The 26,135-nt window shown below is 37.5% G+C and overlaps 3 protein-coding genes across 3 annotated transcripts; 2 read left to right on the top strand and 1 right to left on the bottom strand.

Moving 5' to 3' along the window:
• The first annotated feature begins 689 nt into the window (after positions 1 to 689).
• Positions 690 to 2,729, top strand: LOC130469836 (uncharacterized). The gene is made up of 3 exons (XM_056839342.1): positions 690 to 1,184; positions 2,148 to 2,372; positions 2,454 to 2,729. Exons 1-3 carry the CDS (start codon positions 750 to 752, stop codon positions 2,727 to 2,729), a joined length of 936 nt encoding a protein of 311 aa, XP_056695320.1. The 5' UTR covers positions 690 to 749.
• A 133-nt stretch (positions 2,730 to 2,862) lies between these two features.
• LOC130469170 (uncharacterized) lies at positions 2,863 to 7,295 on the top strand. Its single transcript, XM_056838132.1, has 8 exons — positions 2,863 to 3,318; positions 4,082 to 4,357; positions 4,456 to 4,769; positions 4,855 to 5,037; positions 5,544 to 5,654; positions 5,756 to 5,825; positions 5,912 to 6,010; positions 7,047 to 7,295. The coding sequence occupies exons 1-8, from the start codon at positions 2,878 to 2,880 to the stop codon at positions 7,140 to 7,142; spliced, it is 1,590 nt and encodes a 529-aa protein (XP_056694110.1). The 5' UTR covers positions 2,863 to 2,877; the 3' UTR covers positions 7,143 to 7,295.
• Positions 7,296 to 16,917: 9,622 nt separating this feature from the next.
• On the bottom strand, positions 16,918 to 21,766 carry LOC130469169 (uncharacterized). The gene is made up of 9 exons (XM_056838131.1): positions 21,502 to 21,766; positions 20,997 to 21,389; positions 20,631 to 20,891; positions 20,214 to 20,539; positions 19,955 to 20,134; positions 19,759 to 19,863; positions 17,507 to 17,576; positions 17,307 to 17,405; positions 16,918 to 17,205 (listed from the first exon to the last, which is right to left on the bottom strand). Exons 1-9 carry the CDS (start codon positions 21,715 to 21,717, stop codon positions 17,107 to 17,109), a joined length of 1,749 nt encoding a protein of 582 aa, XP_056694109.1. The 5' UTR covers positions 21,718 to 21,766; the 3' UTR covers positions 16,918 to 17,106.
• Between the last annotated feature and the right edge of the window lie 4,369 nt (positions 21,767 to 26,135).

Genomic DNA, 26,135 nt, shown 5'->3' with positions numbered 1-26,135 from the left:
AAGGTATGAGTCGAAGTTGGATGTATGAGAAGCGAACTTCGTCGGGGTTCTTGAACGGGGTAGAGGAGTTTTGTAGAGAATAGTCGGCGCGGTGTGGGCAGAGAATAGTCGGCGCGGTGTTAAGCTTGTTGACAATAATATGACTATAATCAATATGACACGGTTGCGCGACACTTCAGAGCCATTCATACTCGCATCCCAAGCAAAGCAAGTTTTCTACATAAGAGACAATGTCGATCATGATTGGTCTGTTGTTGTTAAAGGGAAGAGATATATTCTTGGTGTTGGTGATGTCGATGATGAAGAAGAGTACGATCAGTTTGATGACTCACCACCGTTCTCAATTTCAGAGAGCGATGTGCTTGATGGAACGGATAATGATACCAATTATATGCGCTTAGATCATACAGAAGGCATAACTGTTGATGAACCTTGATGATGATTTAGGTACTCACTGTGTAGACATATTTCTCATGTTTTGTAGTTGATTGATTTCTTATTTAAAGTACTTGTTATTTTTGTTCAATTTTGTATTATTCTGTCTGTTCAGTTATTTTTTTATACTAATTCTGTTGTGTTCTGTTTATTGTGCTAGTGTTCTGTACAAAAAATACTTTAACTTTTTTTGGTTTTGTACTGTTTTGTAGTGTGTACTTTAAGTGTGTTGGGTTATGTACTTTTCTGTTTTGTATTATCCTTTTTAGTTTCGCTATTGTACTAAAGTTAAAAGATTCAAATTTTGCAGAGCTATGGCTAGAAATGGGGATGAATCTGATGAAGAAACGCCAGAAAAAGATAAGGACTATGATGCCTTGAACGAGAAAGACCAAGGTGAACCAGAAGATATAGCTAATGACGAGTATTTGCGTCGACTTGATGAGTTTGAGGAGCTGGCTGATGCTGCTGCCCTTCTCGGAGTTGATACTAATCATCCTACAGAGGAGTCAGGTAGCAAGAAAGGCAAGGGTAGGGGAAGGGGGTCAGGAAAAGCTAGGGGTCCGACAAAAGGGCTAGGAAAGACCGGGCCCATGTTCCTGCAGTTTGACAGCCTTTTGCGTCCATCCGGCAAATGGAGATTGAAGTATGGTCAACAGATCGGTTTGTGTAGTCGCAAGTTGAATATTAATTGGGATTGGCCAAGTGTTAGTCAAGGTTTAAGGAGTAAATTATGGGAGGACACAATGGTAAGTGCTAAAATTATTCTTTTTTTTCATTTTTCTATACCTACTGCCTTTATTTTTTGAAATTTTAAACAGCCCGGTCGTTGGTTTCTACTTGATTTAGTGTGATTTTGTAGAAGTTGGGAAGGTTTGGGGTTATTTTTTATTCATTTTGCCTTTGGTTTCTGTTGAGCTGCTTAGAATATGTTAGCTGGTTTTTCTGTTTCAGCTGGCATGATCATTGTCCAGCGATTCTTTTGATGTTTGGGATACATGTTGAGTGAGCATACTTGCTTCTACTTGACATGCTCTTGGCAATTAATGCTGTCGGTGTAGTTTAAGGCTTGAGATATAGGGGCAGCAGGTTCAACTAGTTCAGTAGTTTAGTTATTTGTTTTGTTCACTCACATCTGTATTACTGGTTCATCTGTCAGTGTTGTTTAAGGCTTGAGACATAGGGCAGCAGTGTCACATTAGCTTTGGATTACTGGTTGATTATTTAGGACAAATCAGGATTTGTAGTTTAGTTTTAGTACAGCTGATGGTTGCTGTTAATTAATTATCTGAGTGTTTTAGTTTTTGTCTCGTGTTCTAGGTCTGTTTAGAAACTACAGTTGTATATCGTGTATTCCAGCCTCATTCTTCAGCAGGGCCTCATTCTAGCATGCAGGTCGCGGTCCTTAACAGTCCTGGTCCATGCCTAGCCCGGCCACTCTGTTTTGTGTCAGGCCCTGCTGGGTTGAGTAGTTCAGCTAGTTGAGTAGTTCAGTAGTTCAGCTAGTTCAGTAGTTCAGCTTTAGTAGGGCAGCAGGTTCAGCAGTGAACCTGGTTCAGTAGTTCAGCTAGTTCAGTAGGTCAGCTAGTTCAGTAGTTCAGCCTGTATTTCAGCTAGTTCATTAGTTCAGTAGTTCGGTAGTTCAGCCTGTATTTCAGCTATTTCAGACTGTATTCCTGCCATGTCTTGATTGTTTTGTTTTAAACGTGCAGGCAAGATTCCACCTTGAAGATGATCCAGTAATCAAAAAGAATTTCCTCTCTAGTGTAGCTAAGAGATTCAGGGACTTCAAGGGAAAGCTAGTGAGTGGCCATATTATTTTTACAAGAAAGTTGAGCAAAAATGAGGTCAATCGTCAACCATATGAGATTTGGAAAAACATCCAACGAGAAGATTGGGAGACATTTAAAAAGTCAAAAACATCTGACATAGCAGTGGTAAGTTTATATTTCACTATTTTGTATGATGTGTATAATTGGCTATGGTATGAAACTAACGTAAAAATTTATGTTTGTTAGCTTAAGCGTCAAAAGGCCCAAAAGAGTGCAAAATCGAATGATAATCCTCATCACTTGGGACAATATAACTATGAGGATGCTCGGAAAATATGGATCCACGAGGGCTTTTACCCAAATTCTGAACAAAATCGAGGTGATGATTGGTATTGTTCAATGCATAAGAAAGACAAAAAAACAGGAAAAAGATCTATCCCAAAGCCCAAAACGAAGGCAATTGCTGACAAATATGTAAGTAATTCAATTCTTGTGATTTTCTATATGCGGCCCACGAGATAAAGTCTAGTTCATAATGTGATACACTGAATGATAATGGAGTTAATATCTTGCCACTTATTATATGAACTAGAGCCTGTGATCGATACTTTTTTTAAATCAATGGTGCTTATAGTGCTTCCTTTGTTGGTTTGCTTGTGTATAAGTTTTGATGCCTATTCTTTTATATAACAACTATGAACAGCTGGAGATTAAAGAAAAGCAAGCAAAAGGGGAATTTACTCCACATCGGAACCAAGATGCCTTATCCGAGGCTCTTGGGAAGTCAGATCATTTGGGCCGGGCACGTGGATTTGGAGGGGTGAATGTCGGGGTCAAAAGGGCGTTTGGAAAGGCAACATCAAAGCCTAAGTCTGATCATGAGACAATAAAAGCACAACTTCGGGAGGAACTTCGGGAGGAAATGAGAGAAGAGTTAAAGGCTAGCATGAAGGCCAATCTCCCTTCCATTTTAGAATCTATGGGTTTAAGTACCACATTGCCTTCAACAACTCCTTCGAACCACTCTCAACGTTCACCACCCAGGCAAATTGAGCTACCCCATGAGAAGGCTCTGCCATCTGAGTTGGAGGAGGTTCTGCCGCCCTTCGAGGTAACTTATCACTCACTGAATGTCTATTATGAGCTTATGCATACAGATTCTAGCTTTTCCTAGACTCAAGATTTTCATAGCTAGAGTAATGCCCGGTTTTATCAGCTATACGAGAACCACTACACTGCAGCACTGATCCACTTGTCTACTGCACAGCAGCACTGCACCACTACATCACAGCATCATTGCACTGCTGTCCTGCTGTGCATTGCACTGCTTGCAGTAGGACAGCAGTGCAGTGCACAGTAGGACAGCAGTGCAGTGCTGCTACAGGACAGCAGTGCAGTGCTGCTACAGGACAGCAGTGCAGTGCTGCTACAGGACAGCAGTGTAGTGAGGCACATGTCCGGAAAACTGACCAAGTTGTTCAGCAGCCAATGCACTGAGAGTGGCACTTTAATCCAATTCACAAAGTTCTGTTAAAAATTGAGCATTAGACGCCGTATCATACAAGTTAAAGTTATAGAATCCCAATACACAAACATATCCCAAAATTCCGACTTAATTAGAAAAAAAATCTAATATATGTGTCTAGGAATCAAATTCACATTGCAAATCTGATGCCATTCTGTTGTTAGTTCTGGTCAACAGGGTTGACTTTTTTGAGGTTCATGTCAAAGTTGACCAGAGTTGACTTTTTCAAGAATCTAGTCAAAGTTGACCAGTGTTGAAGTGCAAATGTTTTGCCTTATTTTGTGTAAACTTATTTGAAGTTTACTTATCTCTAATATATATGTCTAATGTGATAAAAATCCTTACCCAGGTAGAAACTACATGCCAACTTCTACTTAAAGACCCGGAATCTGGAGCAATGTATGATGTGGCGAGTGCTACCGCATATCCACCTCGTGAGAATGAAGTTTGTCACACTGTATCGTTACTTCCCGGTCATTTGAAGGTGAAAATTCAGAAAGTGCCAGATGAATTCTTGGGCTTGCCACTTCCTGTTCCTGTTCCGGCGTTCGAAATTGAGGCAATGGAGAATGCTATTGGTACATATGTGCAATGGCCTACTACATTAATTAGGTTTTCAGTTGAGGTAATAAGATTCTAATTGTATTTATTCAATTATATGTATTTCATATTCACCAATCATGTTATCGATTATAGTTTATATTCTTTGATTTTAATTTTTAGGCGACACCGAAAGTTAAGAAGTTGAAGCGGATGTCGCCAGAGATGATTTTTAGCAATGAACTAGCCTCTGGCTTGTCGGCTTCTCGAAAAAGCCCGGATATTCCCGATACCATTGTAGATTCCCTTAGTCAAGAATGTGAGTGGTTGCGGACATTTGTTGCCTCTATGCCAGATGGTGATTCTTTTGAAGTGATTCTAGATGGTACCTCGTTCCATTACAATGAAAATGGAAAAATTCAAGTAGACAAGAATGATATTTCACAGTTCTTAAGAGGAGCAAAGCTAAATATATCCATTATTCAAGTTTTCATGAGGTAATTTTTTTTAATCTCAAGTAGGTAATAGATTTAACTTTCTTTCACGTAAATCATGTAACCTATTCAATAATCGACCGCTCAGAGCACTCCAACATGAATTGAACTCAAATGACAAGGCTTCCAAAGTTGGGTGGCTATGTCCAGACACTACTTCTGACACCAAAATAAAATCAAGCACAGAGGAAGTCAACGCATACATTTTCAAAGCAATGAACGAATCAGTAAAATCCAGAAATGAGTTTGTTCTGGCACCTATTTTTGAAAAGTAAGTATGAAATGAGTTCGTTTGTTGCTTCAATTCTATTGTATGAAATGGTGTTCACAAAATAAAAATTGGCAATGAACTCTAAACTACATTACTCAGTCACCGTTTACCAATGAACTCTCTTGCAAGTAGCCAGACTTTCAGCAGCAATAATACATCTGATGTTCTTTTTATTATGCTGCTGCTGCTACTCTTTTGAAATGGCATTCAATTCTGTTGTATTGTGTTGCTGCCACACTGTTGTTGTTGCTTCAGTTCTGATGTATTGTGATGTTGCTATCTGATATGTCTGATGTATTATTGCTTCTGAAGTTCTTGTTATATGCTGCTATTGTTATGCTAAGTTGCTGCTGCTATGCATGATCAGTTATGCTAAGTTGATGCTGTCTGATAGTTACTGTTCTAAGTCAGTGCATATGTTGTTGTTCTAAGTTGTTGCGCCTGCTGTGTTGCTCATATTCTTACTTATATTATTAAAATGGTAATGGAATTGTTATTGGATCCAGCGACCATTGGATGCTCCTTGCAATATCTGTAAAAAATTGCACCATATATCACTTCGATTCCATTTGCTTGAGTTTAGGTCGAAAGATAAAGATGAAGACAATAGTGAGACAGTAAGTCCTTTTAGTTTTTTCGTTATGTAATTATGTTTTTATCAAGTATCCATCTAAGGATATAACCAAGCAATAACTTAAGATTAATTGGGAATTTCTAGTTTTTTTACAAGGTACAAGATGTGTGGCAACCGTGTCAACAGGAAAGAGCCTTTATGGAAATATGTGGAGGTAACTGCACACGTAAAAATTATTTGATATTTATAGTTTGTATATATTCCATTTTTACTTAATCTAAATTCTACCCTTGTTTCTAGTGCGCTCAACAAAAGGGAGGCCTTGAGTGTGGATTTTACGTAATGCGGTACATGTTTGATTTAGTCTCTTGCTGCAATGATGTTTCAGACTTAGAGAAGGTAAGGGTGTTATCCTTGTTATATAGTTTAATTTATTTTTGGATTTTAATTTGGTTATGTTTTAATTTGGTTTAAAATACCAATCTAAGTTCACGGGTTAGAGTTGGGAGCAAAAACGACTATAACGGTCAAAATATGACCTATAATGATCATTAAAGCCTTAAACGCGCATAACTTGACCAAAGTAGATGGTAATGATTCTAAGTAACCTAATACTAAGCATATTAAACATTTAAAGGGTTTAGAATACCAATCTAAGTTCATGGGTTAGAGTTGGGAGCAAAAACGACTATAACGGTCAAAATATGACCTTTATTGATCAATAAAGCCTTAAACGCGCATAACTTGACCAAAGTAGATGGGAATGAGTCTAAGTAACCTAATACTAAGTATATTAAACATTTAAAGGGTTTAGAATACCAATCTAAGTTCACTGGTTAGAGTTGGGAGCAAAAACGACTATAACGGTCAAAATATTACCTATAATGATCATTAAAGCCTTAAACGTGCATAACTTGACCAAAGTAGATGGGAATGAGTCTAAGTAACCTAATACTAAGTATATTAAACATTTAAAGGGTTTAGAATACCAATCTAAGTTCACGGGTTAGAGTTGGGAGCAAAAACGACTATAACGGTCAAAATATGACCTATAATGATCATTAAAGCCTTAAACGTGCATAACTTGACCAAAGTAGATGGGAATGAGTCTAAGTAACCTAATACTAAGTATATTAAACATTTAAAGGGTTTATAACCGTAAGGCACACAGAACACCTAACTATAAACAGGCTGGAAAACTACAGAAACTATAACAGCAAATATGAATCTTTGCTAAATCCTCTGACAAATGGTAAAATCATATGTCAAGCATTTCATTCTTGCATGAAACTAGATCTTTTCAGCGTAACATCGTCGCACATTCTGCTTTATCCCGTTACTAGAGACACTGGATAAGTTGACAACTTGACAAGGGCATCAGTATTGAATCTAACCGAAGATAACTAATTTTATGATGTATATATTATTTTGTTAGGTTTGCACATCAATGAGTGGAGATCCTTTCACCGATGAGCAAATTGATGAAATACGAGACAAATGGGCATCATACTTCACCGAACATTGTGTGTAATTAACGCTTCATCGATCTCTTTTTGTGGATGTTTCATGCTATTAAAATCATATATGATTGCCTTATTATATTTTTGGTGCAATTTTGTAACGTGTGAAGTGTAAAAGATATATTTATTATAGACTTGAAACTATTTAGTTGGTTTATTTTGTAAACATATGATGGTTAACTTATATGTAAAAATCAAAGTTTCTTGGAAGTTATTGGTGGTTGATGACACTTTTGAACGTTGTATAAATGTGGCGTGAGTACAGGTTTTATATTTTTGGGATTGTTTAGTTCACAAAAAATATATTATTTATTAAAAAAAAATTACAAATTATTTGCGGCGTATAAACTCCCGCAATTTTACCAAAGTTTGAGGCGTTCAGGTAGAAACGCCGCTATAGAATTCATATAATTTGAGGCGTTTTTTTTTAATAGCGCCGCAAATGAATGATTGATTTGAGGCGTTAAAAAACGCCGCAAATCAATACCATTCATTTGCTGCCACTCTATTTGCTGCTATGCCTAAAACGCCGCAAATCAATATAAAAGTGACGCCTCAAATCAATATTTTTCTACTAGTGCGGTGAATATCTGAGCTATGAATTTGATGACCATCTAAAAGAATGTGGAATTCTGTCAGAATTGACTCCTCCTGGAACACCACAATGGAATGGTGTGTCGGAACGGAGGAACAGAACCTTGCTACACATGGTCGAACAATGATGGGCCAGGCCGAACTTCCAATAGAATTTTGGGGACATGCACTAAATACAGCTGCACTAACTATAAATAGAGCTCCGTCTAAAGCTGTTGAAAAGACTCCATATGAGTTATGGTTTGGAAAGCCTCCAAATGTGTCTTTTCTTAAGATTTGGGGATGTGAAGTATACGTCAAACGATTAATTTCAGACAAACTTCATCCAAAATCTGACAAATGTATCCTTGTGGGCTATCCAAAGGAAACAAAGGGGTATTACTTCTACAATACATCTGAGAACAAGGTGTTTGTTGCTCGAGATGGTGTCTTTTTGGAGAAAGATCACATTTCCAAAATGACAAGTGGGAGAAAAGTAGACCTCGAAGAAATTCGAGTCGAACAACAAACTCTAGAGAATGCTCAAGATGACATTCCGGATGAAACTCAGAGATCTTTAGAAGAACCTGGTGAGAATCATGGTCAATCTAGAAATGTTACCCCGCGTAGATCGCAAAGATATTGATCTCAACCGGAAAGGTACTTAGGTATTTTGACGAACGAGAGCTATGACGTTTTATTACTTGAAAGTGATGAACCTGCGACTTACAAACAAGCTATGACGAGCTCTAGCTCCAAGCAATGGCAAGAAGCCATGCAATCTGAATTAGACTCCATGTCTGAAAACCAAGTATGGAATTTGGTCGATTTGCCAGATGGCTACCAAGCCATTGGAAGCAAATGGGTGTTCAAACTGAAAAAGGACAAGGATGGAAAACTTGAAGTTTTCAAAGCCATATTGGTTGTAAAAGGTTACAGGCAAGTCCACGGTGTGGATTACGATGAAACCTTTTCACCAGTTGCAATGCTAAAGTCTATTCGGATAATGTTAGCAATCGTTGCATATTACGATTACGAAATATGGCAGATAGATGTCAAAACCGCTTTCTTAAACGGCGTTTTAACAGAAACTGTGTTCATGACATAGCCTGAAGGTTTTGAGGATCCAAAGAATGCTAAAAAGGTATGCAAGCTAAAGAAATCAATCTACGGATTGAAGCAGGCATCCAGGAGCTGGAATATACGTTTTGATGAAGCAGTCAGTGACTTTGGTTTCATCAAGAACGCAGACGAATCTTGTGTATACAAGAAGGTCAGTGGGAGCAAAATTGCTTTCCTAGTATTATATGTCGACGACATATTACTTATCGAAAATGACATTCCTATGTTGAACTCTGTCAAGATTTGGCTTGGGAAATTTTTTTCGATGAAGGATCTAGGAGAAGCACAGTACATATTGGGCATCAAGATTTACAGAGATAGATCTAAAAAGATGATTGGACTTAGTCAAAGCACTTATATCAATAAAGTGCTTGATAGGTTCAAGATGGAAGACTCCAAGCGAGGCTACCTACCCGTGTCTCATGGAATGACTCTAAGCAAGACTCAGTGCCCAAAAACACTTGATGAGCGTAGACGAATGAATGGGATTCCATATGCATCATTGATTGGTTCAATAATGTATGCTATGATATGTACACGCCCGGATGTTGCGTACGCACTCAGTGCTACGAGCAGATACAAGTCAGACCCAGGAGAGGCACATTGGACTGCTGCCAAGAATATTCTGAAGTACCTGAAAAGGCATAAAGATGACTTCCTGGTCTATGGTGGAGATGATGAATTAATTGTTAAAGGCTATACGAACGCAAGTTTCCAAACCGACAAAGATGATTTCAGATCACAGTCTGGGTTTGTCTTCTGCCTCAACGGAGGTGCAGTAAGCTGGAAAAATGCTAAGCAAAGCACCATTGCGGATTCTACAACTGAAGCGGAGTACATTGCTGCACATGAAGCAGCAAAGGAAGCTATATGGCTAAGGAAGTTCATAGGTGAACTAGGTGTAGCCCCCTCCATTAAAGGACCAATAGCCCTGTATTGTGATAATAACGGAGCTATTGCACAGGCAAAGGAGCCTAGACACCACCAAAGAGTCAAGCATGTACTTCGTAGATTTCACCTTCTACGAGAGTTCGTTGAAAGAAAAGAAGTTGAGATAAGCAAGATTGGAACTGATGACAACATATCAGATCCATTGACTAAACCTCTGCCGCAGGCGAAGCACAACTCACACACTGCAGCCATGGGAATCAAGCATATTGGAGAATGGCTTTGATGTCCTTATTTAATGTTTTAAAGTTTTAGAGTTTAAATCTTTCTAAAACATTATTGGTTAATCATTCACAATAAATGAATAGAATTCATTTTTCCATTTAATTTGTGGTTTATTAAATGATGAGTCCCTTCAATTTGACGATATATTCAAGATAGACTGTCAGGACCAGTCATGTGACTAAGAAATGTCTATCAAGTGAACTTGAATGTCAAAAGTTGAAAATGGTCTCTAGTCGGAGTTTTCTATAAAATTGGAAGCATAGAAAACGTTAGACGACTAGAATGCAAGATGACTAGTAGTTCTGTTTCTTGAACTATGTGGACATGGCAATGTCATAATCATTTGCATAGATACTTACTTTGGGAAGACTAGTATCGGACAGACCTATGAAACTTTACTGTAAGAGATGAAAATCTGTCATAAGTAAATTTCATTAAAATTATTAGACAATAAATCCTCAATACCTGAGTGATTTGAGATTACTTGTTTGAGAACTGGTTGCTTTGACGTTGACCAACCGTCGCACCGTAAAAGGAGGCTATAAAGGCAACGCTCAGGTAATCACCTATCAAACGAAGTCTAATCTCAAGATCGCAAGATTGGGATTGTCCTCCCATAAATCGGGATGAGATGCTTAAAAGTTGTACAAGGCCACTCGGAGAGCTAGAAACTGTGAAATGCATGGCCGTGCTCAGATGAATCATAGGCTATGATTATCTCTTTATTTGATCAGTTGAACTCTGAAACCGAGAAACACATCTGGACATAATAAGGATGACAACTCTTACCTTATGTTCAAGAGCAAGCATCGAGTGACAAAGGAATTAGGAAATGCACACTTGTCCCTAAGGACAAGTGGGAGACTGAAGGAAATAATGCCCTTGGTCCAAGTATGCATTCAATGTTAAGTCTAATAAATGCGGTTCAGTATTAATTAACAAGTTAATAATTCAGTGAGATCAAGTGAGCTGAATGCCTAGCTAGAGGCCGCTTCAGTTCAAGTGGAATTAATGATATTAATCCACAGCTTACTCTTGACTGAACCCGTAGGGTCACACAAATAGTACGTAAACGGATCAAGTATTTAATGGCATTAAATACTCTATCTATGGATATTCGGAATCGACGGATCTTGGTTTCAGTGGGAGCTGAGATCATCACAAGCAAGTGAATACTCCGAAAACGATGATATTGCCGGAAACGGAAATATGGATCGTATCGGAAATATAAATATTATCCAAGTCGTAGATGTTGCCGGAAACGGAAACATGGTACGTATCGGAAAATATTATCGGAAATGGAAATATTGCCGGAATCGGAAATATTGCCGGAAACGGAAATATTGTCAGAATCGGAAATATTATCGGAATCGGAAAATAATTCCGGAAACGGAAATATTAAATATTTGTTCGAAACGGAAATTAATTCCGGAATCGGAAATATTAAATATTGTTCGTATCGGAAATGAATTCCGGAATCGGGAATTTAATCGGAAGCGTATCGTATGAATTAGCATCGGACGAGGCCCGCTAGACGAAGGCCCAGCACGAAGCCAGGCCATCGCCCGGCGAGCCACACGCACCATCGCACGCCAAGCCTCGACCAGGCCCAGCGCAAGGCCAGGCCCAGCCAAGGCCTGGGGGGGCGCGCGCGAGAGCATAGCAGCATGGGCCGAGCGCTGTGCGCCTAGCGTGGGTCGCAAGGCTTGCGCGGGTCTACGGTGGTCGTGCAATGCTCGTGCGGGAATCCTAAAAGCAATCGGGATTCGAAATATGATTAAATCCTAAAACTATTAGATAATGGTTATTTAATAGAGTCCTAGCAGGATTCTAATTAAACTAATTAATATCCTAATAGGATTATAATTCCTTTTTCATACCTCTATAAATAAGTTCCTAGGGTCATAATTTATAGATACAATTGAAGTATTCAAAGGGTAAGTTTTTGAAAGAAAAATCAGCCATACACTTGCAAACACAATAGCCGAAATTCCTAGTAACCTTAAGGGCGATTCTAGTTGGTCTAACTTGAGGCGGATCCGGAGGTACTGTGGACTATCTACGGAGGGAAGACATTTGGAGTCCTAAAGACTTGTTCTTGTTCGGTTCGGGCGCAGCTAGGGAGGGCACGCTACAAAGTGTATGCTCCTAAATTATGCTAAATGATTATGTGTAAATAATATGTTTCCTGGCATTAAGGTTTTCCGCATGGTTTATGTTTTGTCATATGTATCATACCTAACATTGGGTTCATACTTTCCACCTATTCCTTGTTCGTCGATACTTTGGTGAGTTTGTTCGGTTTTTACGGGTTCTTTGCGGGACTTGCTCCCACGACATTTCCGGTAATATCCTTCTATCTCACATGCATTCTTTGGGACGGGCATCTTGCATATGGGGCATTTGGTTGGATGGGTAGTTGTGCCCCTCCTTGCTTAGTTTTAGGCCTTGAGGACATGGCCTATTTCTAGCTTGGGGGGAGTTTTATTGTATAGTTGCCTATTTGTGATGCTCATGTCTTGGAAACCATACCATTTTGTGCACTTGTATATGTTAGTTCTTTGTTTTTAGTTTGATTTTAGTTTTTTTCTTTTCTTTTCTTTTGTTTGTTTCTTTTTGTTTTCCTTTTTGGTGTGTTTTCTTATTTTATTTCTTTTTCTTCTTTTTTCCTTTCCTTTTGTCAAGGCAAGTTTTTCTAGGTTTTCTTAGGCAATATTCTTGATTTGGGCAAATGAAATTGGAACTTGTAGTCTAGAATGCTTTTATTCCCAATTGGTAGATGTTTACACGGTTTTTAATGTCTTGGGTCGAATTTAGGATTTGGTGTTAAGAAAGTTTGTGGAACTTTGGGTAGCATGCGTCTTGAACCCTTGGCTTGTGGTAAGATGGTGTCGATCTCTCTAGTGATTTGAAACCGGAGAGAGTGGTATTTGCTCCCTTGTGAGGTTCATGTTCAAATTAGCCCAAACACATATTCATATATTTTTGAGTGGCATGGATCCTTGGCATTGACTTTCCTACTTCCCGAATTTGACTATTTCCTTCCCGAGACCGCGACCGAACTACTTTAGGGGACGATAGAGGCATTTCTTTCGGTGACTATTTTTCTTTTTAGTTTAGGACTTTATTTTCTATTTTTCTCATATGTTTTTGTTTGCATTTGCCCCTTGCTAGCCATTTGAGCCTTGCCCCTTCATTTCTTATGAGCACATTACAAGCCTAATAGCCTTTTTTTTATTTTCACCCTTAGAAGTGATAGTGAAGCTTAGAGTTATGATGCTTGTTGGTTTTGGAATGATTATGCATATTTGAGGAATGATGTTTATTGGTATGAATGGCAAAGTTTGGGAAATGTGTTGTATATAGTGAATAAGTGATGCAAAAGCAAAAATGAGAAATAAAAGTTTTGAAAAAGCCAAAAATAGAGAAAAACAAGGCATGAGAAAAGTTTCAATTGAAACCCAAAAAAAAGAGAAAATCAAATCAAGAAAAGTGCAAAAGGAGTTGTAGTTTAGAATTGTTGTTGAATAAGCTTGGGGGTACCCCAAATAAGTGGTATGAGTTTGTATTTGGTTCGTTTTGCTTGAGTTGAGTTCTTATTGCGCTTCACTTTAGGTATGAGCACCAAATTACCAAATTTGTTCCACACCTTACCCTTAGCCTACGTTACACCCTAAAAGTCCTTTTGACCCTTTTGAGTTGAGTCATTGTCGGTGGAGGGAGGATTTGGTCAAGTTTATGGAATGGGATTGTCATGCTAAGATGTCGGGTAGCCTATCTTATTTTCTCTGGCGCCTTCGCGGTGTCTCGAGATGCTACTCTCAAGGGTGGAAAAGATATAGAGATTTGACTTGGTATGCTCGGTTGAAGGGGAATTGATTAGTGTTCACCCTTAGTTCGCTTTGCTTGGCACTTGAATCTTTCACTCGATTTAGGACATTAGTTAGCGTGTACTCATTTACTTGATTGGTAATGTTAGTGTTCTTTTATACTCGTTCCATAATAAAGGCCTATCTTGGATTTTGTAGTTTAATTTCTTTTCTTCTCTTTTCTTTTCCTCTTCTTTTCTTTCTTTCTTTTCTTGGTTTGTGCTTTTTATTCTTAGTCTTTCCTTGATTAGATTTGCTGGTTTATTGTGTTTGTCAGTTTTTAGAATTCTAATAGTTGCTCATTCTTTCCTAGTTGAGTTTAGTTTGCTAGAGACTAGCAAACGCTTAGCTTGGGGGAGTTTGATGAGCGACATTTATGTCGCTCTTAGCTTAGGATTTTATGTTAGTTTTTAAACTTTTTCATAGTTTTTAATAGCTTTTTGTGTGAATTTTATAAGTTTCGTTCCATCTTGTGCTTTATAGGTGATTATGATGAAAAGTGATGGAAAACAAGTAGAATCAAGCCAAAACAGGGCTTGTGCGATCGAGTGGTGTTTTATGCGCCAGAACAGAGGAGTGAAAATGAGTACAAGGAATATCCAGTTCTGTGCGATCGAACGTGCTCTGTTGTTCGGTCGCACAGGATTGATTTTTGGAATCAGAAGGTCTCTAATTTGGGATGCGACCGCAGAGCCTTCAATTCGACAGCACAGGTTTTGTGCGACCGAACGTGCTCTGTTGTTCGGTCGTACATGTTTGGTTTTTGGAGGCAGAATGTCCCTAATTTGGGATGCGACCGCACAAGACTCTCTACTCGACCGCACAGGAGTTGTGCGCCCACACAAGACATTTCGTTCGAGCGAATCGTGCTGCAGAGGAATTATGAGCCAAAGAAACCCCATTCGACCGAACAGGGTCCTTCGTTCAGTCGCACATGACGAAGGAAATGTTCTTCGCTGCCTTCGCTCGCACAAGACCCAGTATGTGCTCGAATGATTCTTTTACGTTCGGTCGCACAAAAGGTATGTGCGACCAAATGGTTGCGCGGGCTGCTCTTATTCGAATTTTGGCTTCTATTTGGGGAAACTTATAAATAGATTTTTCGATTAATTTGTTAAGAGTAGAATTTTAGTTGATAATTTTAGATTCTCAAAGTTAGTTTTTCAGCATTTTCTAGAGAGGGAAACTCTCCTCCATTGAAGCATCAATTTGTAATTCTCTAAACTCTTCTTCTAATTTTGTGCAATTCCATTCAACTTCTTAATTCTTGCTTTTGTTGTGATTGTTGATTGTTCTAGAATTCCTTCAATTCTTGAATTCTTCTTGATTTTACTTAGTTACTTTGATTCTTAATTCTCTTGTTGATTGTTCAATTGATTGTTCTAGTCTTTGATTCTCTCTTCTTATTCCTTCAATTTCATGCTTGCTAGTGTAGAATTAATGGATTTCTTGATTCCTAGAATGGCTAGTGAGTAGATTTAGGTTAGGGAAAGGGGAGAATCTAGGGGCCTAATTAGGGGAATTTGATGATTTAATTGATTAATGATTGATGTGATTAAATTGATTTAGTGCTAGGATTTTCCATGATCAATTGATTAGTAGTTGCAAATGCTAGTTGATTGAGTTAGATTGGAATGTATGATTTAGGTTTGGCAAGACATTGTGAGCCTAGTTCATGCAAGTGAATGATAGCACCTATTATATGCTTGCTAATCTAGCTTAGGACTATGCGAAAGCTTTCCATCGCCTAGGTTGCTTCGCGTGCTCTATCCGAGAGGTGGCGAGTACGTCATTAGTTTTCATTCCCCTAAGTGCTATTTCATTGCATCATTCATGATTACTATATGGTAGTTCATTTCCCCCGATTTCCCTAGACTATCCCCAACTCCCTAACGTTTAGCTTCCTTTATTCAATCTAGTTTAATTGTTAGTTTAGCATCTTAGTGATAATTCAAATCAAACCTCTTGTTCGAATTAGCTTGACATTTAAACTCAAGAACCATCGTTTCTTTGGGACGATCCCTTTACTTGCCACTATAGTTGATATAGTTGGTTAGTCTAGTGGTTTTATAAATTTTGTTTGATTGAGGCGTTGATCTTTCAACGACGGAAAAATTCCTTATGATCATCACAGGATCAATAAGACATAGCCATGATCAACACACACAAACAAAGCACGTAATCAACAAAGCTGAGTACTACATACTAAATCAATATAAGGTGATTTAAAACTACTCCAAAATATATTCAACGTGCTTAAAATCATAAAAATCACAAATTTTATAATTTATAATCATCCTACCATGATTTAAAACCATTAAACTTAAAATTCATGCTTTAAATAATTCAAATTCTCGTTTCAATCAAATTATGTAATCTGAAATTTAATAATTCAATTATGTAAAATATATAAATCTTAATTTCATAATTGAATAATAAAAACTAAACATTTAATTCAATAAAACATAAATTACATAATTAAAACATAATTTAAAACATTTAATTAACTTAGGGTTTAAGAAATTAACCAAATAAAGGTTTAAGGAGATGCTGGCTGGCGGCAAGGGAGGCGCGGCATCGAGCGGTGGTTCCGGTGGTTGTTGCGGCGTGCACTAGTGGAAAAAGGGTCATTTGCATCGCACTTTTAAGCATATTTGCGTCGCACATCGTGCGTGGCAAAAGCTCTCGACGCAAATGACTAAAAGTCATTTGCGTCGCACATTTGTGCGACGCAAATGAACCTTATTTGCGTCGCACAATTAGCAAATGTGCGACGCAAATAACTTTTCAGGCACCATGTTGAAAAGTCATTTGCCACGCACATTAGCTAAATGTGCGATGCAAATGACTTTTAGGCGCCAAAAAAAAAGTCATTTGCCACGCACATTAGCTTAATGTGCGACGCAAATGACAATTTTAGCGCCAAAAAATTAAGTCATTTGCCTCGCACATTGAGCTAACGTGCGTTGCAAATGACTTTTTTTTTTTTTTTAAATTCGTTTTTTAATATTTTAGTTGGAAATTCCGAAATGATCGTCTTTGAAATTAGACGCTTCATTCCCAATACCGGGAATACATTTATAAATAATACCTGTCACAAAAGTTTACAACGTAATTAACGTTCCCAATAAAAGGCAATTAAATTCGTCATAGATCGATCAACCAACATGTTACAACAAACATAAAATTATTACAACAAAGGTACGTAGCTAGCTAGAGATCAAGTTCATATTACAAATTAAGCTAAAAATTCGACATTGTTCATGAAGTAATCTGCCCAAAAATCTTTCACCTCATTAATCTCCTCCGGTGAATAAGGCAATGTTCTTGAAAAATCCTAAAAAAGTGTAAATAATTCAATTTATCAACGATTGATCAATATAATAGTTTTGTGTACTTCAATTTATTATATAAAGTACGTAGTTTATGAGAACATACCTTAGTAAGATCTTGACTATTACCATGATTCATTATTATGTCGTACATAAAACGCATGACGTAGTAGCCACAATCTAGTGATCCCGGTTGTTGAGCACACTAAATGCATTAAAATAAATAACACAAGTAAAATTTCTATCACATTGTATGTTATAATTTTGAAAAACTTACTTCTTAGGTAAATAATAAACTAATTATACCTGTGCTGGAATCCATGTTAATTTAGTTCCCTTAGATTGTCCACCTAGTCTCTTGTAACTCCGAAAAGCACTACACATTCGATAAAATATGCAATTATATATACTTTGTTTACACATGTAAATGCAAAGAATATTTTACATGTAAGTGCAATTATATACTTTGTTTACACATGTAAATGCAATTATATACGTAGTAGCCACATTTAAGGCTAATTGAGTCGTTCTAGGTCATTTTTAGGCAAAAATGATGTTTTCGAACCCAACTTTGAACTAAAGAACCTAAGGAATGTTTTCAAACTTATTACACGTCTCATATGCATAGTTATAACTTTCTAAGCCTCTTTACAATCTATTATTTCACATTTAAGGCTAATTGGGTCGTTCTGGGTCATTTTTAGGCAAAAATGATGTTTTCGAACCCAACTTTGAACCAAAGAACCTAAGGAATGTTTTCAAACTTATTACACGTCTCATATGCATAGTTATAACTTTCTAAGGCCCTTTACAATCTATTATTTCACATTTAAGGCTAATTGAGTCGTTCTAGGTCATTTTTAGGCAAAAATGATGTTTTCGAACCCAACTTTGAACTAAAGAACCTAAAGAATATTTTCAAACTTATTCTACGTTTAATATGCTTATTTACAACTTTCTAAGGCCCTTTACAATCTATTATTTCACATTTAAGGCTAATTGGGTCGTTCTAGGTCATTTTTAGGCAAAAATGATGTTTTCGAACCCAACTTTGAACAAAAGAACCTAAGGAATGTTTTCAAACTTATTCTACGTTTAATATGCTTATTTACAACTTTCTAAGGCTCTTTACAATCTATTATTTCACATTTAAGGCTAATTGGGTCGTTCTAGGTCATTTTTAGGCAAAAATGATGTTTTCGAACCCAACTTTGAACTAAAGAACCTAAGGAATGTTTTCAAACTTATTACACGTCTCATATGCATAGTTATAACTTTCTAAGGATCTTTACAATCTATTATTTCACATTTAAGGCTAATTGGGTCGTTCTAGGTCATTTTTAGGCAAAAATGATGTTTTCGAACCCAACTTTGAACCAAAGAACCTAAGGAATGTTTTCAAACTTATTCTACGTTTAATATGCTTATTTACAACTTTCTAAGGCTCGTACTAATCTATGATTTCACATTTAAGGCTAATTGGGTCGTTCGAGGTCATTTTTAGGCAAAAATGATGTTTTCGAACCCAACTTTGAACCAAAGAACCTAAGGAATGTTTTCAAACTTATTCTACGTTTAATATGCTTATTTACAACTTTCTAAGGCTCTTTACAATCTATTATTTCACATTTAAGGCTAATTGGGTCGTTCTAGGTCATTTTTAGGCAAAAATGATGTTTTCGAACCCAACTTTGAACTAAAGAACCTAAGGAATGTTTTCAAACTTATTACACGTCTCATATACATAGTTATAACTTTCTAAGGCTCTTTACAATCTATTATTTCACATTTAAGGCTAATTGGGTCGTTCTAGGTCATTTTTAGGCAAAAATGATGTTTTCGAACCCAACTTTGAACCAAAGAACCTAAGGAATGTTTTCAAACTTATTCTACGTTTAATATGCTTATTTACAACTTTCTAAGGCTCTTTACAATCTATTATTTCACATTTAAGGCTAATTGGGTCGTTCTAGGTCATTTTTAGGCAAAAATGATGTTTTCGAACCCAACTTTGAACTAAAGAACCTAAGGAATGTTTTCAAACTTATTACACGTCTCATATGCATAGTTATAACTTTCTAAGGCTCTTTACAATCTATTATTTCACATTTAAGGCTAATTGGGTCGTTCTAGGTCATTTTTAGGCAAAAATGATGTTTTCGAACCCAACTTTGAACCAAAGAACCTAAGGAATGTTTTCAAACTTATTACACGTCTCATATGTATAGTTATAACTTTCTAAGGCCCTTTACAATCTATTATTTCACATTTAAGGCTAATTGAGTCGTTCTAGGTCATTTTTAGGCAAAAATGATGTTTTCGAACCCAACTTTGAACTAAAGAACCTAAGGAATGTTTTCAAACTTATTACATGTCTCATATGCATAGTTATAACTTTCTATGGCCCTTTACAATCTATTATTTCACATTTAAGGCTAATTGAGTCGTTCTAGGTCATTTTTAGGCAAAAATGATGTTTTCGAACCCAACTTTGAACTAAAGAACCTTAGGCAAAAATTTAGGCAAAAATGGCATTTTCATATGCATACTTTACTTACTTGTTTAGTGGCTCCTTAATCATCAAATTTCTCTTCTTCTGTTGAGAATCAAATATGTAGACCTCACGTTTAGACAAGCAAAGAACTAAAAGCATCCAGTGACTCCTACATACAAACAATAAACGTATGTAGTTAGAAAAAAAAAGTTAAATTTATAACAATCAATTAAAAACGAAGTTCAAAGTAATTTTCATACTTTTCGTAGTATGGACATAAGATGAATGTCTTAGAACTAAGTGCACTCATGGACCTCGTCATGTACAATAGAATTCGATCTGCATCGGACTTTAACATGGTGGCCGAGATCATCTCCGGGCATATGAATCCAATACTATTGGGGTGACAATCATCGTGAAAACACAACTCACTCAAAGCCCTATAATATATAGTGTAAGAACGTTAAGACAATCATAAAAATCAAATTTAGGGGCAAAATATGAATTTAGGTAACTCACGTAACAAAAACTTGTATTATTGATATATTGAGCCATGCTCCCGAGAGAAGTTGATCGGTGTCTTCAACGGTGACACTAATTTCAAAGTCCTTTTCCATATTGAATGTCCTTTTAGTGCAATGTACCTTAACGTGCTCCCCTTCTTTTAATCCCAACATCATAGTTTTCATCACATTGCACTTACCACTCAAATTTTGCACTTTATAATTTTCAAGGAAATAGGTTTTTGATTTAGTGTTGGACGCTTTTGTTCCACTTCCCCCAAGCACTATCTCTTTCCCTTTGTTCCCTTTCCCTTTAGGCTCTTTACTTGTAGGCTTGTTTACCTGAGGTATGATTTTCAAATAACGATATACATATTAGTGAGCATACATGGTATAATAGTTCTACTTCAAATATCATGCATATGTTAGTTACCTCCTCATTCGTAAGCGACACCAAATGCTTTGGCCACTGAGTGAAGGTACCATGAGCTTGAGCAAGTTTCTTAATATATTGAGAAGGCACGGGGACGGGAGCTTCTTTGTACGCGGGCTCAAAATCATCAACGCTCACTTTCACGTTATCGGACGTGACGTCGTTGTGGTGATCAAGGAGCAACTCTGGACATATGGTACCATAGGCAACAAAGACTTTCTCCGAGCCTATGTTCAGGTATAGATGGCACGGGACAGGTTCCTTATTATTTATTTTGAACAATAACGCAAATACAATGTAACATGTTAGAAAAGTTCAATAGAATTAACTAGAAACAAATTACTTGAAAAACACAGATTATCATACCGTAATGTCGGCAAATGGATCTAAACCCCCGGAACGACAACTACTATGAACATTTGCGTCTATCCTCATCTGGCTTGGTATTTGGACACCAAGTTCTTTAGCAAATGTGATAAATTTCTCCATAACCATGGCATCCATCTTGGAGTTCATCTCTTGTATTGTCTCATCTTTGACCCTTTTGGTCACTCTTGCTTCCATTTCCTCCATCTCTGCATCTCCATACCGTCGAAAGCTACGCCGCTCTCCGGTCCCCCACACAGCTTTGATGCCTACTCCACCACCAAATGTTAGTGGTCTCCCTTCTTTAGTCTTACCAAGTGCACGAGATAAGACATCATCTCGTGCACTTTTGGGAACAAATTCCCCTTCATCTTGTTTCCTTTTCCATTCATCCTACATGAAATCAAATGGTTTTGAGAAAAGTTCAACACTTGGTTTCATATTTAAGAACATTTATGAAATTAGAGGAATCACAACATTACGCAAAATTGTTAAATGAACTTACAATATTTTCTTTGACCTTTTGTGTGCCCTCATCCGGCAAGTAAGGATTTCCTTTCTCATCTGGTACCGATCTTGCAAGAAGCCATAAACATGTCCTACTCGGCAAACTTGAAGAAATTGTAGACGCAGAGGAACCTTCAGATGACGAAGAAACTGAGGGAATGTACCCTTTTCTCTGCCATTCACTTGTCATTTCAGCATATGATTTCTGTCCCATATGATGAGGATATATGTTGAAAGATTGACTTTGTCTTGCTTTCTCACTTATTTCCTAATTTTAGGGGGGTAAAAGAAATTATTACAACAAAATAAAACTTAGATTATACCAAGACTTTAAATAAGAATAATTTTTATACCTCAGCTTCTTCGGAGGTACGTATCTTCACAAATTCCCTCCATATATCCTTAGTTATATAACTATACAAATCATATGGCATCTTTTCATCTTTTGGCCTTTTTCTTGTACCCCGGATCCAACCAGTCGTTAATCTTGATTTGAATTCCCTCCAACGCTTATCACAACTCTTTAAGACAACTTCTTTCTTAGTTTCATCTGTGATATGAAATTCTCTCTAAATGAAAGAAAAAGAAAAGGAACAAGAAAGTCTTTTAGCACATGAAAAAGACACGTAGATATGTACAACTGAATTTCCAAAATAAAACCGGTTACCTTGACGTCTTCCCACAAAGTGTCTTTTATTCCTTGTGAAACATCTTCCCAGGTTCTGATCAATATTGAAACCTTTGCGCGACTTATCTCGCCAATGTGATTCTTGTAATCCGTTGCCCATTTCCCTGTGGGTCGGTCCAAGTGATCCCATTCAATTATTCTTGGAACCCCGGGCATGGATTTTATTCCTTTTGTAGGGCCTCTTGGCTTCTTTTTTTGCTTTTGGGGCACTTGATTTGGTGATTTGTTAGATGAACCTAAATTTGCGTGTTGATCTTCATCCATGCCTGACGCTACTGCATAGGAAAATCATCAAAATTACATAACTTCAAAAGCAGGATTTTAAAAGAAAAATAAAGAACTGATCAGTTCTGTGCACTGATCTGCACAGTTCTGATCTGAAGACTTTTACACTAGCATACTCTGAAGACAAACATATTGCACTGATCTTTTACACTAGCATACTCTGAAGACAAACATATTGCCGTAACACCACTATTTTGCATCGTCGTTTTGTCATCTTGTCGCTTCGTGTAAAAAGAATAGCCATTGATGTCGTACCCCTCATAAGATATGACTTGACATTTAGGACCATATGCCAACCATCTCACTATGTCAGATACCTCATTAGGCGTGTCGGAAAATTGATCCATCACTTGACGCTTGAACCATGTGAGGAATGAACGATTATGCTCTTTTATCAGTTGAGGACCATTTTTTGAAGGATATTGCTCTCTAAGAAAGTTCATGTGCTCAGCCACGTATGGATGGACTTCACTAAGACTTTGCACCACAAACAGCTCAACCTTACACATCATTTCAGAACCGATTGATATCCTTTTCTTGCCAATTGTACCTTGACCCCCAAGTCTCCCATCATGTCTAGACTTTGGTACTCCGACTTCTTTCAAACGTGCCATATATTGAGAAACCCATGCAGCAACTTCCTCCGCGACGGTTCGTTGGACAATACTAGCTTCAGGTTTGGCCGGATTCATCACTCTATCTTTCAAGGTACCCATTTCCCGTTCAAAGGGATACATGTACCTCATACAAACTGGCCCACAAAGCTTAATTTCACGAACAAGATGAATAATCAAATGAGGCATCATGTCAAAGAATGATGGCGGAAAATACTTTTCAAACCGACACATGGTCTCAAGTACATCGGCCTGCAAATCATCCAGTATTGTTGGATTGATCACCTTGCTACAAATTGTGTTGAAAAAGAAACACAATCTTGTAATGGTATACCTCACTTGTGGCGGCAATATCCCTCGAGTTGCAACCGGCAGCAATTGTTGCATCAACACGTGACAATCATGAGATTTCATTCCAACTAATTTCAAGTCAGACATGGACACAAGTCTACGAAAATTTGAAGAGTAACCGGCAGGGACCTTTAAGCCATGCAAAGACTCACAAAAGCTAACTTTCTCCTTTTTAGACAAGGTGAAACAAGCTGGGGGAAGGTACCAGCGTTTTCCCCTTTCTTGAGGTGCCAACTCGGAGCGACCCATAGCAGCCATATCTTGTCTAACTTTAGGCCCATCCTTCGTTTTCCCTTGCATATTCAACAATGTCCCAACAATGGCATCACAAACATTTTTCTCAATATGCATTACATCCAAACAATGCCTAACTTCCAAATCTCTCCAATATGGGAGATCCCAAAAGATAGACCTCTTCTTGTAACCACCACTTGGCTGACCTTTATAAGGCTTACCAAACTCTGTCTCAATGTCTTTAACCCGTTCATAAACCTCACACGCACATAAGGGGGCAGGAGCTTCTCTCATCTCCAATTCTCCATTAAAAGCTTCCTTCTCTTTTCGAAATGGGTGATCTTCAGGAAGATACATCCGGTAATCCATGTACACATCTTTCCCACAAAATTTTAGGCGCCTCGAGACCAAATCATCATGACAAACTGGACATGCCTTCTTTCCCTTTACAGAATACCCTGACAAATTTCCATAAGCCGGGAAATCATTTATCGTACAAAAAATCATGGCACGTAAAGTGAAATTGGTTTTGGTGTATGCATCAAACATCAACACCCCTTCATCCCACAACAATTTCAAATCTTCAATGAGTGGCTCTAGATACACATCTATGTCATTTCCGGGTTGTTTAGGCCCAGAGATTAAGAGAGACAACATGATGTATCTACGCTTCATGCATAACCAAGGAGGCAAATTGTATATGGTGAGAAGAACCGGCCAAGTGCTATATTGGGTACTAAGTGTCCCAAATGGGTTCATTCCATCCGTGCAAAGACCAAGCCTGAGATTCCGAACTTCTTCCCTAAAGACCTTGTACTTTCGATCAATGTTCCTCCATTGTGGAGAATCAGCAGGATGCCTCATTAACCCATCTTTCTTCCTCCCTTCGGCATGCCACCTCAAGAGTTTTGCAGTTTTCTCTTCTGAGAAAAGGCGCTTAAATCTTGGTATAATTGGAAGATACCAAAGCATCTTAGCCGGAGAAGGTTTCTTCTTAGTTGATGTTGCATCATTCTCCACGATCTTGTAACGGGACAATCCGCATCTTGGACACTCATGCAGATTTGCATACTGCTTTCGATACAACACGCAATCATTTGGACACGCGTGTATCTTCTCATAATCCATACCCAAAGGACACATAAGCTTCTGGGCCTCATAGTTAGACCTTGGAAGTTTGTTTCCTTCAGGAAGATTACCAGACGTGGCCTCCAAAAACTGTGAAAAACTCTTGTTGGTCCAACCGTTTTCCACCTTTAAGTTGAAATATTCGATGACGGCACCAAGTACAGTTTGTGTAGAACCAGGATATAACGGTGTTGCGGAAGCTTTGATTATACTATCATACATATGGGGACGCTCAACGAAATGATGGTCTTCCACATCATGCATCATATCATCTATCCTATCTTTCTCCTCTTCTTCCTCACTTTCAACACCAATATCATCCTCAATTTCATTATCATCACCATTATCACAATGATTATGCTGACTCGAGCTCGGCATACTAGAACTTGCCCCATGATCTATGCTCTCACCATGCCATGTCCATGTCGTGTAGTTACCCTTAAAACCGCGACGAGCTATGTGATCAACAATATCATCAATATCCCGATACCCCCTTGAATTATTGCAATCACAACAAGGACACAGAATTAAACTTGATTCATGTTCTGATTGATGTTTCAAGGCAACCTTAATGAACTCTTGAATCCCTTGTAAGAACCTTGTAGAAAATCGTTTACTACCATACATCCAACTCCGATCCATTTTCAACCACTAAAGATAAAACAATATGACCAAATTTTGTCAAAGGTTAGAATATAAACTAGGCTATTCATATCATTATAAATCCATGGCTTCCAACAAAACCTACCATAACTAATAACAAGTTCCCATAGTACAATTCATTTCACATCACAAATTCACAAACCCGAATTTTGTAGCAAGCCCAAAACATCATTTCATCATCTAAATTCATTTCATAACCTACCCAAACCCTCTCATAAACCTACACAAACCCAAAAATTCATTTCATAACCTTAATTCAATAAAACCTAAATGTAATAAACAAATAAATTGAATAAAACCAACTATTATAATAACCTATTACAATTCATCAAAAACTACAATTAAAATTCAACAAAACCTAAATCTTAAATGTGCACAATTAAAATTCAATTAAATAATATCCACAATCATAATATATTCAATCTTAAAATTCAACTAAAATGTACAATTAAAATTCAATCAAAATATCCAGAATTATAATTAAAATGCACAATTAAAATTCAATTAAAATTCAACTAAATAATATCAAGATTAAAATTCAATCTTAAATGTAAATAATACCTAATTAATTATTGAAGAGAGGAGAGACAACACATGGGGCAGCGGCTGTGAGCAGGGGACGGCGTGTAGGGGGCGGTGGTAGTAAGGGAAGTGCGCAGGGGCGGTTGT

The sequence above is a fragment of the Spinacia oleracea genome, chromosome 3 (assembly GCF_020520425.1).
Source record: "Spinacia oleracea cultivar Varoflay chromosome 3, BTI_SOV_V1, whole genome shotgun sequence".
Taxonomy (NCBI): domain Eukaryota; kingdom Viridiplantae; phylum Streptophyta; class Magnoliopsida; order Caryophyllales; family Amaranthaceae; genus Spinacia; species Spinacia oleracea.
This window is presented reverse-complemented; position numbering and strand designations above follow the sequence as displayed.